At 39.1% G+C, this 15,058-nt stretch overlaps 10 protein-coding genes across 10 annotated transcripts; 5 read left to right on the top strand and 5 right to left on the bottom strand.

Annotated features, from left to right (window-relative positions):
- Positions 1-18: 18 nt before the first annotated feature.
- Positions 19-750, bottom strand: HUA2 (Hua2p; the record flags this gene model as incomplete). Its single annotated transcript, XM_018368100.1, has 1 exon — positions 19-750. The coding sequence occupies one exon, from the start codon at positions 748-750 to the stop codon at positions 19-21; it is 732 nt and encodes a 243-aa protein (XP_018219482.1).
- A 342-nt stretch (positions 751-1,092) lies between these two features.
- Positions 1,093-1,785, bottom strand: DI49_5101 (phosphoglycerate mutase; the record flags this gene model as incomplete). The annotated part of the gene is made up of 1 exon (XM_018368099.1): positions 1,093-1,785. The coding sequence occupies one exon, from the start codon at positions 1,783-1,785 to the stop codon at positions 1,093-1,095; it is 693 nt and encodes a 230-aa protein (XP_018219481.1).
- A 330-nt stretch (positions 1,786-2,115) lies between these two features.
- PLP2 (Plp2p) lies at positions 2,116-2,973 on the top strand (the record flags this gene model as incomplete). The annotated part of the gene is made up of 1 exon (XM_018368098.1): positions 2,116-2,973. The coding sequence occupies one exon, from the start codon at positions 2,116-2,118 to the stop codon at positions 2,971-2,973; it is 858 nt and encodes a 285-aa protein (XP_018219480.1).
- A 379-nt stretch (positions 2,974-3,352) lies between these two features.
- Positions 3,353-4,249, top strand: FSH3 (putative serine hydrolase; the record flags this gene model as incomplete). The annotated part of the gene is made up of 1 exon (XM_018368097.1): positions 3,353-4,249. One exon carries the CDS (start codon positions 3,353-3,355, stop codon positions 4,247-4,249), a length of 897 nt encoding a protein of 298 aa, XP_018219479.1.
- A 372-nt stretch (positions 4,250-4,621) lies between these two features.
- On the top strand, positions 4,622-5,560 carry RFM1 (Rfm1p; the record flags this gene model as incomplete). Its single annotated transcript, XM_018368096.1, has 1 exon — positions 4,622-5,560. The coding sequence occupies one exon, from the start codon at positions 4,622-4,624 to the stop codon at positions 5,558-5,560; it is 939 nt and encodes a 312-aa protein (XP_018219478.1).
- Positions 5,561-5,614: 54 nt separating this feature from the next.
- HEM4 (uroporphyrinogen-III synthase HEM4) lies at positions 5,615-6,439 on the bottom strand (the record flags this gene model as incomplete). Its single annotated transcript, XM_018368095.1, has 1 exon — positions 5,615-6,439. One exon carries the CDS (start codon positions 6,437-6,439, stop codon positions 5,615-5,617), a length of 825 nt encoding a protein of 274 aa, XP_018219477.1.
- Positions 6,440-7,514: 1,075 nt separating this feature from the next.
- CAF20 (Caf20p) lies at positions 7,515-7,997 on the bottom strand (the record flags this gene model as incomplete). Its single annotated transcript, XM_018368094.1, has 1 exon — positions 7,515-7,997. The coding sequence occupies one exon, from the start codon at positions 7,995-7,997 to the stop codon at positions 7,515-7,517; it is 483 nt and encodes a 160-aa protein (XP_018219476.1).
- A 261-nt stretch (positions 7,998-8,258) lies between these two features.
- On the top strand, positions 8,259-10,244 carry RIM20 (Rim20p; the record flags this gene model as incomplete). The annotated part of the gene is made up of 1 exon (XM_018368093.1): positions 8,259-10,244. One exon carries the CDS (start codon positions 8,259-8,261, stop codon positions 10,242-10,244), a length of 1,986 nt encoding a protein of 661 aa, XP_018219475.1.
- Positions 10,245-10,341: 97 nt separating this feature from the next.
- On the bottom strand, positions 10,342-11,628 carry MOD5 (tRNA dimethylallyltransferase; the record flags this gene model as incomplete). The annotated part of the gene is made up of 1 exon (XM_018368092.1): positions 10,342-11,628. One exon carries the CDS (start codon positions 11,626-11,628, stop codon positions 10,342-10,344), a length of 1,287 nt encoding a protein of 428 aa, XP_018219474.1.
- Positions 11,629-12,888: 1,260 nt separating this feature from the next.
- On the top strand, positions 12,889-14,841 carry TPO4 (Tpo4p; the record flags this gene model as incomplete). Its single annotated transcript, XM_018368091.1, has 1 exon — positions 12,889-14,841. One exon carries the CDS (start codon positions 12,889-12,891, stop codon positions 14,839-14,841), a length of 1,953 nt encoding a protein of 650 aa, XP_018219473.1.
- Positions 14,842-15,058: the final 217 nt, after the last annotated feature.

The following is a 15,058-nucleotide window of genomic DNA, read 5'->3' as shown; positions in this document are numbered from 1 at the left end:
AGAAGGACTAGGTGATGTTTAGTATGCTGGATGATCTTTAAAGTACGAGGCACAAGGAAATAAATCACCATACCTGACGACCATTTTACTGGTTTCCAGGTTCGGCACATCCGGCTTATGTGCCAGCAGAGCTAATTTTACGTCATACAGAAACACAGTCCATTTGGAACTAGACACCTGTTTTCCCAATATGGTTCTAATACTGCTATTATGTATGATTCCATCAACATTCAATACCTGGTGTAAGCGCGTTGGCCCGTTGAGGCAATGGTACATTGCGAGTAGCAGTACCTTTTGCTCAATATTTTTGTCGACTTGAAAATAATTTTTGAAGTCTGTATTTTTTTGCAGAATCCTTAAAATATGCTCTTCATCGAAGAATTGCCCATTGCTCTGTTGAAATTTCATGAATTTGTCGCCTAGATTCATCCTTGGCCCTACTGGTCCTTGATTATCGATACTTTCTTGTCTGGGCTGATGAGCATAATTTTGCCCTTGCAAAGTGTTCTTCCTTTCCTGTAGAAGTTGTTGAAATGTGTCATGGTGTTTCTGCAAAGCAATAAGACTTGGTTCAATCTGATGCGGATCCAAATTCAAATCATCTAAAAGGTGTTGCATCTGGACTTCAATTTTTATCAATCTCTTTTTATAACCCAGGATGATTCTATCATTCTCGAGAGCTTCATCTTCTGAGCAATTGACTACTGTGTCGTTGCCATCGTGTGCGCCCTCATATTTTGAATATTGCATAGTTTCGCTACTTTCAATTTCGATGTACTTTATATCCTTGCGTTTGTCGGTACTTGACCCAGACTCTTGCTCTACATTTGCTAAAATCGTTCTTACTACTTATTGAGACGCCAATTTTCTTTTAAAAACCTAACGCGTCATTCATCTTGTGTGAAAAAGTATATCAAAAAATGAATAAAAATAAAAACCCTTACAATTTATAAACATCTACATTCAGATAAACTCCTACGAACTATATGTTTTAGAACAGAAGACACGTATGCGAAATTTCTATCATTACCTGAACTACGAGCCAGTTAGAATAACGACAGAAGTTTCAAATAGTAAATAAACGAACGGTGCTTAACGTAATCTCAAATCGCTTACGACAAATTCGCCATCACCAAGATGTTGGGTGTTACCAACACGTCTGATGACGAATCGTTTAGAATCTTTAATATAGTCAACTATAGTGACGGAGGTGTTGAAAACAATAATCTTATGGGCATGCTTGTTTTCATATTTTAACCATTGCAATATCATCCTAATAGCACCACCATGACTCACTAGCGCTAGGTTCTTTGCACCTTCATCCGACGCTTTGGCAACCTGCTCTTCAATACAACCAGTTAACCTGGCAACAAAATCGTCAGTTTTTTCACCGAAATTTCTAAAGGAACCCTCACCATGCTTATCAGCATACTTTTCGGCCTCAGTGATCTGCATACCTTCGATAACACCCATATAACGCTCTCTTAAACCTGAAGTGTAGGATGTAGGCACATCATCTTGTTTGGAATGTTTTAAAACTAAAGATGTCGTTTGCCTACATCTTTTTAAATCACTACTCACAACCTTATCAAAGTGAATACCTCTTGAATGTAAATAATGTCCTAGTTTAGTGGCTTGTTCTTCCCCAGTCGGGTTAATCGAGGTATCTTTGTGACCTTGTAGTATTTTTTTCACGTTATGCTCTGTTTGTCCATGTCTAATGATGAATAGTCTAATGATGTTATTATCGTCGTTATCGGAATAATATGGTATTTCCTTAGTCATTTTCGTCTATTAATGATTTCGTGAACACTTGTGTAGCTTTAAATCTTGCCGCCGCTCTGATTTGCTATGACACACTAATTCGAAATGAAAGTAGTACTTTACGCCTCCACATCCTGTCGCCTTAAAAGGAACGAATATTATACTGATAAACTTAACTTTTCCATTGTATTAATATCGCTGAAAAAAAAAATTGTGAAAAAAGTAGAGCAAAATCCGCTATGAAAAAGAAATGGTTATATATCGTGCAGAAAGTGATCAGTAAAGCATAAATCGCAACGCTCGAGCCAACGACACTAAATAATTAACAAAGCACCAAATCCAGGCGCCGCAATGCAAAACGAGCCAATGTTTCAGGTCCAGGTGGACGAATCTGAAGATAGCGAATGGAATGATATCTTAAGAGCCAAAGGTGTGATACCTGAGCGTGCACCCTCACCCACAGCAGAACTCGAAGAAGCATTAGAAGAAGCACTTGCTAAACAACATGAAAACAGATTGGAGGACAAAGACCTATCTGACTTGGAAGAACTAGAAGATGATGAAGATGAGGATTTTTTAGCAGCATATAAGATGAAAAGATTAAATGAAATTCGTAAACTACAAGAACGTTCCAAATTTGGTGAAGTTTTCCACATTAATAAGCCTGAATACAACAAAGAGGTTACATTGGCTAGTCAGGGAAAAACACACGAAGGCCCAAAAAGCGACGATAATGGCGAAGAAAATAATAACGGTGTCTACGTGTTCGTTCATCTATCATTGCAAAGTCAGCTACAGAGTAGAATCCTTTCCCACCTTTTACAATCAGCAGCATCCAAATTCAAAGACATAAAGTTTGTAGAAATACCTGCCAACAGAGCAATCGAAAACTACCCAGAATCCAATTGTCCGACTTTGATTGTGTATTACCGAGGTGAAGTTGTTAAAAACATGATAACTTTATTAGAGTTGGGAGGTAATAATTCCAAAATGAAGGATTTTGAAGATTTTATGGTAAAGGTCGGTGCCGTATCAGAGAGAGACAACAGACTAATTATAAATCAAGATGATGAAGAATCAAGAGAAGAAAGACAATTACATTTCGCTAACAAGAAATCGATCAGATCAGGCATAAGAGGGAAATTTGATGTCGGCATAGGTAATGACGGTGGTAATATCAACGATGATGATGACGGGTTTTTTGACTAAATTATGCGTATCTTATTTATTTGCATCCTTATTGGGTTACTATTCTTATTAATTAACAAATGTATAATTAGATAAACAATGGATCTTATCCTCGTATCGTTGAAGAAAAATAGCGTAATGTTATTAAGTATCCTCACAGCTACAAGAAAATATGCAATCCTTGTTGTCATGGTAACCAGCACAAGCTCATCTTGAAATATAATGAACTACGCCTATCACTCAAATCGCCACCATTAGATTATTACAGTCCCATTCAATTGTCGTCCGAACGAAGCCCCCGTTTCGGGTTATCACGGTGGTCACTGCGTAAGAGACCACATCTAGCTTTGGTCCTTTTTCGCTTTCTTAGAAAAGGATATGAAATTTACTTTTTTAGGCTATGCATGTAAACGAAACCTGTGTGCAAGAAACTAGTTCATCTTGCTGTTGCATATCTAAATTAGAGGGCACCATAAACGTCAACCAAATTGCCAGGATGAGTGACAGAAAGAAAGTTTTAATGCTGCATGGATTTGTTCAATCTGATAGGATATTTTCTGCCAAGACAGGAGGATTACGAAAAAACCTGAAAAAACTGGGTTATGATTTGTGCTATCCATGCGCCCCACACTCAATTGACAAAAAAGCACTCTTTCAATCAGAGGCTGAAAAAGGTATAGATGCGGCCAAGGAGTTCAGCACGTCAGCAACCAGTGATGAAGTATACGGATGGTTCTTTAGAAAACCAGATTCTTTCAATTCTTTCGAAATTGATCAAAAGGTATTTAGCTACTTGCATGACTACGTACTAGAACATGGTCCATTCGACGGTATAATTGGGTTTAGTCAAGGTGCCGGCCTTGGTGGTTACCTAGTCACTGATATTAACAGAATTTTAAATCTTACCGAAGAACAGCAACCTGCCTTGAAATTTTTTATCTCCTTTAGTGGATTTAAGCTAGAAGATGAAACATACCAAGAAAGTTACAATAAGCCCATTCAAGTTCCCTCTTTACATGTAAGGGGGGAATTGGATGCGGTGGTTGGAGAATCTAGAGTGCTGGCGCTATACGATGCATGGCCCAAAAATAAAAAGACGTTATTAATTCATCCTGGAGCCCATTTCATTCCAAACTCAAAACCTTTTGTGTCCCAAGTCTGTAATTGGATTCAAGGAACAATCAACAAAGAAAATCAAGAGCAAGAAGATCAACCGGAAACGGAACAGAAACAGTTTGACAAACCCCAGTTAGACGATGATTTGCTGGATATGATCAATTCGTTAGGCAAGTTGTAGATAGACACATAAATACATATGTACATGTATAGATAAGCCGAACAGAATATTTGGAAGCAACACGCTCGTAATGAAAGTATATAGATATTGTGCCTTTTTTTGTTGGGCTGATTGAATATATACTTTTCACATCTGTTTATTATCACCTGCCAATGAAAGAATTTTTCGCGACACTCGAAGAAATTGACATAAGGATTCTTTTATTTGATAGAGATGTTTCATGTCAGAAGATACACTAAGCCGTATAATGAAAGCATCGGCAGCACATATTGATTGAAAATAATTGGAAAAATAAAAGCTTGAAATTTTACAAATAAGCAACGATACCGAATTTTTACTGTAGTATCAAGAGAAGAATATCCAACTGTCCAAATGAGTACAAATAAAGAAATAATAAGGAATAATGACTTGCGAGGTTTGATTGACGATAAGAGGAAGTTAGTCAATGAAATAAGAGAATTTGAAAAATCTATCAAACCTTTAGAGTTTGAATCATACCAGGATTATTTTCTTATTAAAACGTTTAGAAGAGGAATTTCTGCAAGTGGTCATGTAGATATTGATAGTTTGAGAAACAAAGAATATGGGATTTACTATAAAAAGATTAAGAGAAGCTCCACACAAGATGTTGGTGAACCTATCCCATCCAACCCTTCCTCTTCATCCTCTTCTACCAGATCAAGCTCGTCAATTGACATGAGTGATACAGAATATTCAGGTGAAAACACTTCTGCTACGGCTGACAATAATCCCAGTGGTAGAAGAAGACGCACCAGGTCACAAGTTACACAAAGGGAAAACAGTGTATCAATACCATTGCCCTCGATACGTGAAGCCAGGATAGATCATGACGATGAGGAAATTTCAGCGATAGATAGTAGCGAATTGCCATTTCCTGTTCCAATTTCAGAAGTTGAGAACATCGACATTGGTTCAGATATCACTGAGAGAGACAGCATCAGAAGAAGGTCATCTAGAATATCAGAAAGGGACAAAAGGCGTTCTGAGTCTAGGCCCGATTCAGACGTAGATGAAGAAGGCGACGAAGAAGACACGGGCGAAGGAGAGACTAAAATCCAAGACCTCTACGAAAGTCTGGTACCTAAAATTCTGGAGCCACGTAGGAGATCAGATTGGATTCTGCCCCCAAGGGCAAGATATACACCTGAGAAGCAAATGAGGACCAAACCGTCGTTTAAGAGTATAAAGATTAATGAGCTGGTTGGAAATAAAAGGATACGAAGTATATTATCTAGGTTCGAAGGTGGCGTCGCAGGTATACGGAAAAGAGATTGGGATTCAACCCAGTAATTGCTAAAAAAATCAAATAAATATATAAACAAGGGAATAAGGCATCGATGTTATTTATTGGCGTTTGTATGATTCTATGGCATCTAATAATGATTTAGGATCCGGTTTTGGGCTAACTACGTCGGAAGCTATATTGTTATCATCCAAATACTTTTTGGTAGTGGGTCCGATGGATGCAATTCGTATTCTAGCATTTGACAAATGGCCCTTAACACTTAAATACTGAGTTATTTCTTTAGTACCCTGAGGACTGAAGACAACCACCCAATTCAAAGACCTCTCGTCCTCATCATCCGATTTTACAACGTTTTTAAACCTAACGAAATTATCATCTAAATCTTCAGTTTTGTAGGTAACTACTTCTCTTACTTTTATACCTTTGCCAAAAAGCTTCTTTGGGATGATATCTCTCCTAATTTCGCCCACGAGAAATAATAGTTCATTAGGTGGCTGAGCCACGGTATCTGTAGTTAGGTCATTTATGATCATATCTGCGAGAACAGAACCGTTACCAGCATCTTTGCCACCTCTAATATCTAAGAAACCTGATCTTTTAATGAAATCAGCAGTAGCCGGGCCCACAGTATAAACCGTTTTACTAAATAAAGTCGACTTTTGTTGGCTTGTTAAAGTAGGGATGATCGATTCATTGAGAGATTCTACGGTCCTTTGAGATGTGATGATAATGTAGTTGATGGTTTCCAAATAATTTGGAATGCTATCTAGAACACCTTTAAAATCTTCTATAACATGGGTATGTTTAATTAGTGGTATAAATACTGGCTCGAATGCCTTACACTTACACTCAGATTCGTATTTGTCAATGGGAACGGTTTTGTTCTTAAGTAGTATCACTCTGGTTTGCTTGTGGCTAGACATTCTTACAGACGGCGTCAACTCCTTTCGTGGGCCCCTTGCCTCTGTGACTTCGAGAATTACCTCTTGGCTAGAAAATCCAAGGAATGCTTAAATCAGTTAATGTGCAACTCATCCCTCAAACAGTTTGGTAAGCTACACCGAAGGACTATTTCCGATATCTCAAAGAATAACAAAAGTATATATTATATGTGCAAGAGAAACGATAAGAGAGTAAAGAAAAAAAAGTAAAAGAGACATGTACACCTAGAGCGAACCAGTGATAATTTGTTTCTTAATGAATAAAAAACGATTAAAACTGGATTAGATTTCATTAAAGAAAAGCTAGGAACAAATATATTGGTCTACTTCCAGCCATTTGCGCTTGACATAGACATATGGAGGCGTGATGTCTTAAGCATGGTAATCCGGAAGATCAGTTTATTGAATGATGGCTCTTTTAAAATGAGATCCAAAAGAAACATCCTAGAAAGAGTACAGAAGAGTCTGATATAAAGAAATTCAATCTCTTTTTATACCCTCATCGCGGAAAAGACGCGCTGTGAAAAATTTTCTCTTTTCTTAGGGCTCTTATCCAGCTGCCGGCGAACAAAAGCCGTATTTAAAGCATGATGTTCATTACTATGGACGTTCTTTTGTTTCGGTTTGAGGTTTTAGCCCAAAGCAGTGAAGCAAAATTGTGCCATGAGTTCCCATTAACGTCAACCTCCTTTTCTTCCATAGGGATGGTTTTTAGATGTCTGATGGGCGTTGCTTCAGTTGCGTATGACTCATGGTAGATTAATTTACTAGAAAGATGTATCTCCAGCTGTTGATCATAGAGGGGGAAGCCTTTCTCTTTCACCTCGCTTTTTTAAACACCTGATACAGTTGGTCATGATTCGTTCTACATTTCGTTTTTATATAGTTATGCATTGTATATGCATGCTTGCTATGGTCTCGTAGGCTCACAACACAGCACAACACATTTCGGAAATTATTTACATGAAAGAGTAAAAACTGTTTATTGAAAAAATAATATTGAAAATTTATACATAGTACATAGACCCTCGCCGGAAAGGAAACTTCAGTGAAGAACTCATGCTTCATCGTCTTCATCTTCACTTTCCAAAGCAGCAAATGCATTGAAACCAAGAATTGGTTTATCCGCAACAATATCTCTGGCATCAGCAGGTCTATTGGAAGAGATGTTCTTATTGTTTGGCTTGACTTTCAAAGTCTCTTGAGCAATAGTGACAGCTGGTACGTTGGCGGTTGGAGTAGTCTCACCTTCTTCCTCATCTTCGTCTCCACTGCCTTTCTTCTTAGCTTCAAATGTGCACCAGCCATCAGAATCGGTGGTCACCTTAGGCTTGTTGTGCTTAACCTTTGGTCTACCATGATGGTGGGAAGATCTTCTACGGCTGAAGTGGCCAGCATGGTGAGTGCCAAACTCTTCCTCTTTTAATTGTTGCAATTGCTTAACTTTTTCAATGATGGCTCTGAATTCCACCGCATCGAAATTAACCTCTAAAGCAACACTTGGCTTCAATTGGAATAGTTCGTCAATAGTATACTTCATCGTCTAGTCACTGTAAAGAAAAGTCCTTGGTCCTATGATTAAACAACGATTTAATCAGCAAAATCGTCTTATATCAAAAAAAAATGCTCTATGCCATTTTTTGTCAATTTTCACTATTCTTCGTGGAAGAAATAAGAAACTCGAAATACATCATTACCCGGAATTTGAATAGCCTAATATAAGGTACTATACAGCTCGCAAGGCATAGCTACACCATTGCATGGATAATATTAATATCTAGGGAAAGCATGGTATCGCGAGATGAGTGAGCTTCTTGGTATTCCGCTCAAACGTACTTTAGAAGTTGATTTTGTCACAGAGCTGTCAAAACTAATCGATGCTACATCCTTTCAAACTGCATCCTTTTTCCAATCGGATATATCTAAAGTCGCTGCCGCAAGGAACAATGCCATAACTCCTGATATCTCAGATAGTGGACTCGATGCTTTGAAAAAGTACTACGCGATTCTGCTTCAATTGGAGAAGAAGTTCCCAAACAATCAGATTGAATTTAAATGGTTCCAAACATTATCACAGAAATCACATGGTTGTGGCCAGTATTCATTGCAATGGGAAAAATTAACCATCATTTATAACATTGGGTGCATGTATTCATTGTTGGCGTTGGATAGCAACAGCGATTCGGCAGAATCCTTAAAAAAATCATGCCTTTACTTCCAGAATGGCGCCGGGTGCTTTAAGTATGTACTGGACCATCAAGCAACTCTCAAGACAGAGACAGTAGTTGATGATTCGACAGCTAAAGCATTGACCTCATTAATGCTGGCACAAGCGCAGGAGTGTTTTTGGTTCAAAGCTGTACAAGATAAACATAAAGACTCCTTGATCGCAAAGTTATCACAACAAATCGTGGACTTTTATGCTGAATCCATAAGGGACTCCCAGAAAGGTAAACTCATCAGAAATGATTGGACCAATCACTTGAAGGCTAAGAAGGCCTATTTTGATGCAGTGACTTATTACAGAATGGCATTGTCTTTTAACGAAAAGAAGCAGTTCGGTAGCATGGTGAAAGCTTTGCAGACCGCACTAAAATTTGTTAATGAATCAACGTTATCTTCAAACGCGAAGTTCAAAACTGTGATTGAATCTGCTCTGAAAGAAGCTCAAAGGGACAATGATTTCATTTACTTGCAACAAGTTCCCACTGAGTTACCAACGATTCAACCGGCTTCTATGGTTAAACCAACTCCCACCGTAGGCTTATTACCATCCATCGGCGATAGCGAGCTGTTGTTCAAAGACCTAATTCCGATAGAGGTTATGGATTATTGTACGGCTTATAATGAAAGGCAAGATAAGTACATTGAACAACGTGTTACAAATCCTCTCACTTCGTTAAATAAATTACTCAAGGAGTCCATGACTACCTTCCAAATACCACAGGAAATTAAAACAATTAGCGAAACCGAACTAAAACAATACCAAGCGTCGCTCAATAATCTTCAAGTGAATAATAAAAATATACAAAGTGAATTAGATAACATAACTAATATTTTGAATGAAGAAGCCTTGAGTGATAACCAACTCCGACTAAAGCACGGGACTTTACATTGGACTTTACCCGAATCATCAACTATCAACGCAATATATTACGATAAATTGAATAAACTCAAAGAATACATCAATCAAGGTAGTGCGATTGACAAACAAACGAATGTGCTGTTTCAGACCATTGACAAAGCTTTGATAACATCGGAGATCAAATTACCGGTATCCAACGACCCCTTAACAAATAAAATCAAAAATGTCATACAGGAGAGAAGCGAGCATATTGAAAAGACGAAGCGTAGGTCTTCTGAATATAGAATACTTCCAAAAATTATTTCATCGTATAAAAAAAGTGGCACAACAGACTTTGAACCCATTTTCATAGAACATTTGAAGTATTTTGATGAAGATCTGAGATACGTTGATAGTACGAAGCAAGAAAATATGAAGTTGATCCATGAGATACAGTTTAAGGAGGAGAATACAACAAATAAAAACGGTGTAGAAACCAAAAAAATGGAAAGAACAGATCCCAGAGAGTTATATATTGAAGATCTGAAATATTCTCTACGGTTGCTCGAAGAGGTAAAAGATAATCTAAATGCCGGGACCACCTTTTATGAAAATTTAATCAACTCTACAAACACATTTTGCAATGAAGTACGAGAGTTTGATGAGACAAGAAGAATTGAGAAAACAAAGCTTGATGAAAGCCTCATACTTGAAGGGCAATAAAGCCTGCCCTCATTCATCTATAAGTGTGGTTTTTAAACGACCTTTCCCCCCTTTATGTACGCATATATATATATCTACTATTTCTTTTTGGACATGCTTATTCAGCAGGTTCCTTCTTGTGTACTTTCCATTTTTCAAAGTCGGCGTTACGTGCGCCTCTTTTCAAATTAGATTTATGTCTTCTGCTGCGCAAATGTATATTCCAGTATTTCTCACCGATAGCTACCAAATTCTTACCGTCCGCATTGCGACATATGTTGCAAGTGAAATGGGTCCAATCGTCCAACTTCTTCATTGTAGTTTCTCCCTCGGATAATAGCTCCCCTAGGGCTTCTGGTGCTCTTTCTTGCTTTACCGGCAAGTTATTAACAAAGTCATCGGAAATGGCGATTGCCCTTTGGGAAGCGGTGATGTCCCATTGAGAGAGGTCGGTGGCATCCAGCAGGTAAATATCACCTTTGATATCGGGTATAAGCATTTTCTTGATCCATTTCACTTGTCTTTTTGCATATTGACGAGTACGTGTTTTCATTCGCTCTATACAATCTGCTAAGTTCACAGTGGTATCATTAGGTTCTCTTGTTAACCATGGTAAAAATTCTTTGAAGCCGATGACTTGCCAAACACCATTTTCGCACTGTTCCGGAGTGAAATTATTTTGCTTGTAATATTCGTGCAATTGCTCGATTTCTTGTAGGGCGCCTCTTTCAAGCATTACGTCCACACGATCGTCTAGTCTTTGGAAAAGTGGTTCTGGTCTACTGTATAACCATAAAAATAAGGTGTCATATTTTAAGGAGATCTTTTGTTCGCTAAACGTTTCACTTGGCTTCTTGCCCGTTTTATAGTAAATTTCCAGCATCCTTTGTACTCTTCTATAGTCATTAGGATGGTACTTGTTGGCGATATCCGGATCGCATTCCACAAGAGTGCTATAAACGATATCGGGGTCATTAGATTGCAAAATCTCTAATTGTTCCTGAGTGAGTTCACGTTCCGAAAACCGCGTTTCTACCTTCTTGTTGAACAAGGTCTGTAAATAGTAATGAGTGCCTCCTACCACGATGGGTATCTTGCCTCTTTTGTGAATATCTTCAATGGCCTTGATGCATTCGCTTTCAAAACGGTGCGAGTAGTATTCTTCGGACCAATCGACATGGTTCATTACGTGGTGAGGAATACCCTCTCTTTCTGAAATCGGATGCTTATTTGTTATGATAGGGATATCTTTATAAACCTGCATAGAATCTGAATTGATAATTTCACCGTTGAATTTTTTAGCTAGTTGTATAGACAGTTGAGATTTTCCCACTCCCGTGGTACCAGCAATGACTATAACTTTCTTAGACATAGTTAAATATTCTTTAAGTGTCGCTCGCAGCATGAAGACCCTCTCCTGTTTACGAAGAATACGTGCTTATCGTACATGTTTACCAACTTACGTTAATTCAAGCAAGAATTCACTTTTTTTTTCATTTTTCATTTGACATTTAGAATTTCTTTTTTTCCCTTTGTTCTAATCCTTTCCGATGAGCGAGGACAAGCGTGCAACTTTAATTTTATACAATAATCACGATCCCGACTTGATCAAGGAACAGGACAACCGAGACAAACATATTTGTCTGTAACCCGTATAAACAGGGCTGGCTAAATATATATATATATATATATACATATACATATACATATATTAGAGGCACGAGCTACCCGTATATAAGTCAAAATGCGTTCCCAAATCGCATTCCGAACTTAGCAGCCTGACCGTTCAAGATACCAATTTATGCTTGCTGTTTCCTTCTGTCTCTATTGACCTTTTGTCTAGTATACAATCACCACGGCGGCTATTCCGGCGGGAACTGCGGGATCTCGGGCAAGAAGCTAAGAAAAGTAAAGAAGCGAAACAAGAAAGGTCCTGAGAATTATTAGGGTATGTGTCCAACTTGGTGGACTCGCGATGTAAAAAGCAGCAGCAACAGTCGGCGTCTCCCGATTTTGCTGAGATACACACTACAAGAACATCCAGCAAGCCATATATAAAAAAACCAACCGTTCTTATATATCAACCATTCCACATGCTTTAGTGCCATGCAAGACTAGCCTAGTTCTGCCATTCACTACTGACCGGCTTCCACGGAACCAAAGCCAAAAAAAACGGAACCAGTGTGCTCGGCTTTAGTGATGCCAATGACCGGGGAGGGACACCCGGCCCCGGCGGACTACCTATCGCCGAGGCATTAGGATCCCTGTGCGGCTCCTTCTTCGCGAAGCTGCAGGGGCCCCACTTGAGAGGCGTCCATCCGGATAGGTCGCCTTAAATCCGCGATGCGACGCCATGACGCTAAAGAAGGTAAGAATTGTAATGATTGTATACTCGTATTTGAGCTAGTAGGCTTTTCGTTTCCACCACTGCGAATGCTATGGCAGGCACACACACACACACGCACACACACACATATACACATATATATATATTCGCCTAGATGGGGGAATACAATTTGTAGATTCATTGTAGCCGGTAGATATTGTTTTCCATTTGACATGTTCTTGAAAAAACTGATATCCTACGCACACACAAATACACACACACACACGCACACACACGCACACACACTCGATATACATATATAGATCTGAAACTTCACAGATGTCTTCTCCCAACATCGAAGCTAACTCTAATACCCAAACAGGTGAACACCTTGTTTCTAAATCCGCGAACAAGAACAGCCAGGATTCATCATCATCTACAAGCTCGATAATGGAAGATGAAAAAATGTCGAACTCGAATGCAGATTCGACCGATAGCAACGATGAACCGATTGACCCAAAAGATCTAGACTGGGATGGGCTTGATGACCCGGATAACCCACACAACTGGCCCTCTTGGAAGAAATGGTATGCTACGATGTCTTCCGCCCTTCTTTGTTTGGTGGTTACGATGGGTAGTTCTCTTTACGTCTCCTCCGTACCAGAATTGGTAGCTAGGTACCATGTTAGCCAGACCTTGGCCCTTTCTGGGTTAACTTTCTACCTTTTGGGTCTAGCGACGGTTATTGGCGCTCCATTGAGTGAAGTATTCGGTCGTAAACCCGTCTATTTGTTCTCCTTGCCCGCATCGATGCTCTTCACTATGGGTGTTGGTTTGTCCAATGGTCACATGAGAATCATTTTACCCTTAAGATTTCTATCCGGTGTCTTTGCCTCCCCTGCTTTGTCCGTTGGTTCAGGTACCATCTTGGATATCTTTGATGTCGATCAGGTCTCTGTTGCCATGACATATTTTGTCCTATCTCCATTTTTGGGGCCCGTTTTATCACCAATCATGGCTGGGTTCGCTACTGAAGCCAAGGGGTGGCGTTGGTCTGAATGGATCCAATTGATAGCTGGTGGATTGGTTCTACCATTCATTGCTACCATGCCAGAAACCCATAAAGGGATTATCTTGAAAAAGCGTGCCAAGAAGAGAAATATGGTCTTGAAAAAATTCACCAGAGAGGACCAAAAGGCGTTCATCAAAACCACCGTCACCACCACAATTCTAAGACCATTGAAAATGCTTGTAGTCGAGCCAATTGTTTTTGTTTTCAGCATTTACGTCGCTTTCATTTTTGCCATTTTATTTGGATTTTTCGAAGCATATGCTGTCATCTACCGTGGTGTTTACCACATGGGTGCTGGTGTATCTGGGTTACCATTCATCGGCATTGGTGTCGGTTTATGGGTGGGTGCTTTCTTCTATCTATATACCGATAGGAAATACCTTTTCCCCAAACCACCTGCAGGCACACCACCTCTAAGTGAAAATCAAAGAACTTCCAAGAGAACTGAACCATTCAGAGGCGCAAGAAACCCTGATACCAATGAACTGTTACCAATTGTTCCTGAAAAGTTTTTGATTGCTTGTAAATTTGGTTCTGTAGCATTGCCCATCGGTCTATTTTGGCAAGCATGGACGGCCAGACCAGATGTTCACTGGATGGCCCCAGTGGCTGCCGGTGTGCCATTTGGCTTTGGTTTGATTTTGATTTTTTTCAGTGTTTTGATGTATTTCTCTACATGTTATCCACCCTTAACCGTTGCTTCCTGTTTGGCCGCTAACAATCTATTAAGGTATGTCATGAGTAGTGTCTTCCCACTTTTCACCATCCAAATGTATACGAAAATGAAAATCAAGTGGGCAAGCACATTATTTGCTCTACTTTGTGTTGTGATGATCCCAATCCCATGGGTTTTCGAAAAATGGGGGAGTAAGCTAAGACACAAGTCGCAATTCGGTTATGCAGCCATGCAAAAGGAGGCTGAAGCCGAAGGTGACGTTGATGACTTTAATACTGCCAATGGTGAAATGAACTTGACAAGAATGGCAACTTTAAGAACTATGGAAACAGACCCTTCGACCGGGGGAGCTGCAGGTGAAAGGTTAGCATTACACAGAACTCATACACAGACAAACCAATCCTCATTCAAACACGAGGGCACACAACGCCAACAAAAGCCAAACGAGCCCATCTCCAATAGTCTATTCTCAGCTGTTAAGGATACCGAAGATGGCTATTCATATACAGAAATGACAACTGATGCCTCTGCAAGAATTGTCTAGAAAGACGTTACAGAAGAAAACAATCACAACTACATATATTCAAATATTATACTGAGAAGAGGCAAGATGAGTAAAACTCCTCAACTCAAATTTATAGATATCTCATAAAAAAATATATAAAATATTAACATTATTATTTTTTGACGACAGATGGATGATGTTGTCTGTCGCAAAAAATAATGAAAAAAAAAAAAAAAAAAAAAAAAAAAAAAAAAAA

This window comes from Saccharomyces eubayanus, chromosome VIII (genome assembly GCF_001298625.1).
Source record: "Saccharomyces eubayanus strain FM1318 chromosome VIII, whole genome shotgun sequence".
In the NCBI taxonomy this organism is placed as follows: Eukaryota; Fungi; Ascomycota; class Saccharomycetes; order Saccharomycetales; family Saccharomycetaceae; genus Saccharomyces; species Saccharomyces eubayanus.
Note: the sequence above shows the minus strand (reverse complement) of the source record. Positions and strands in the feature narration are given on the sequence as shown.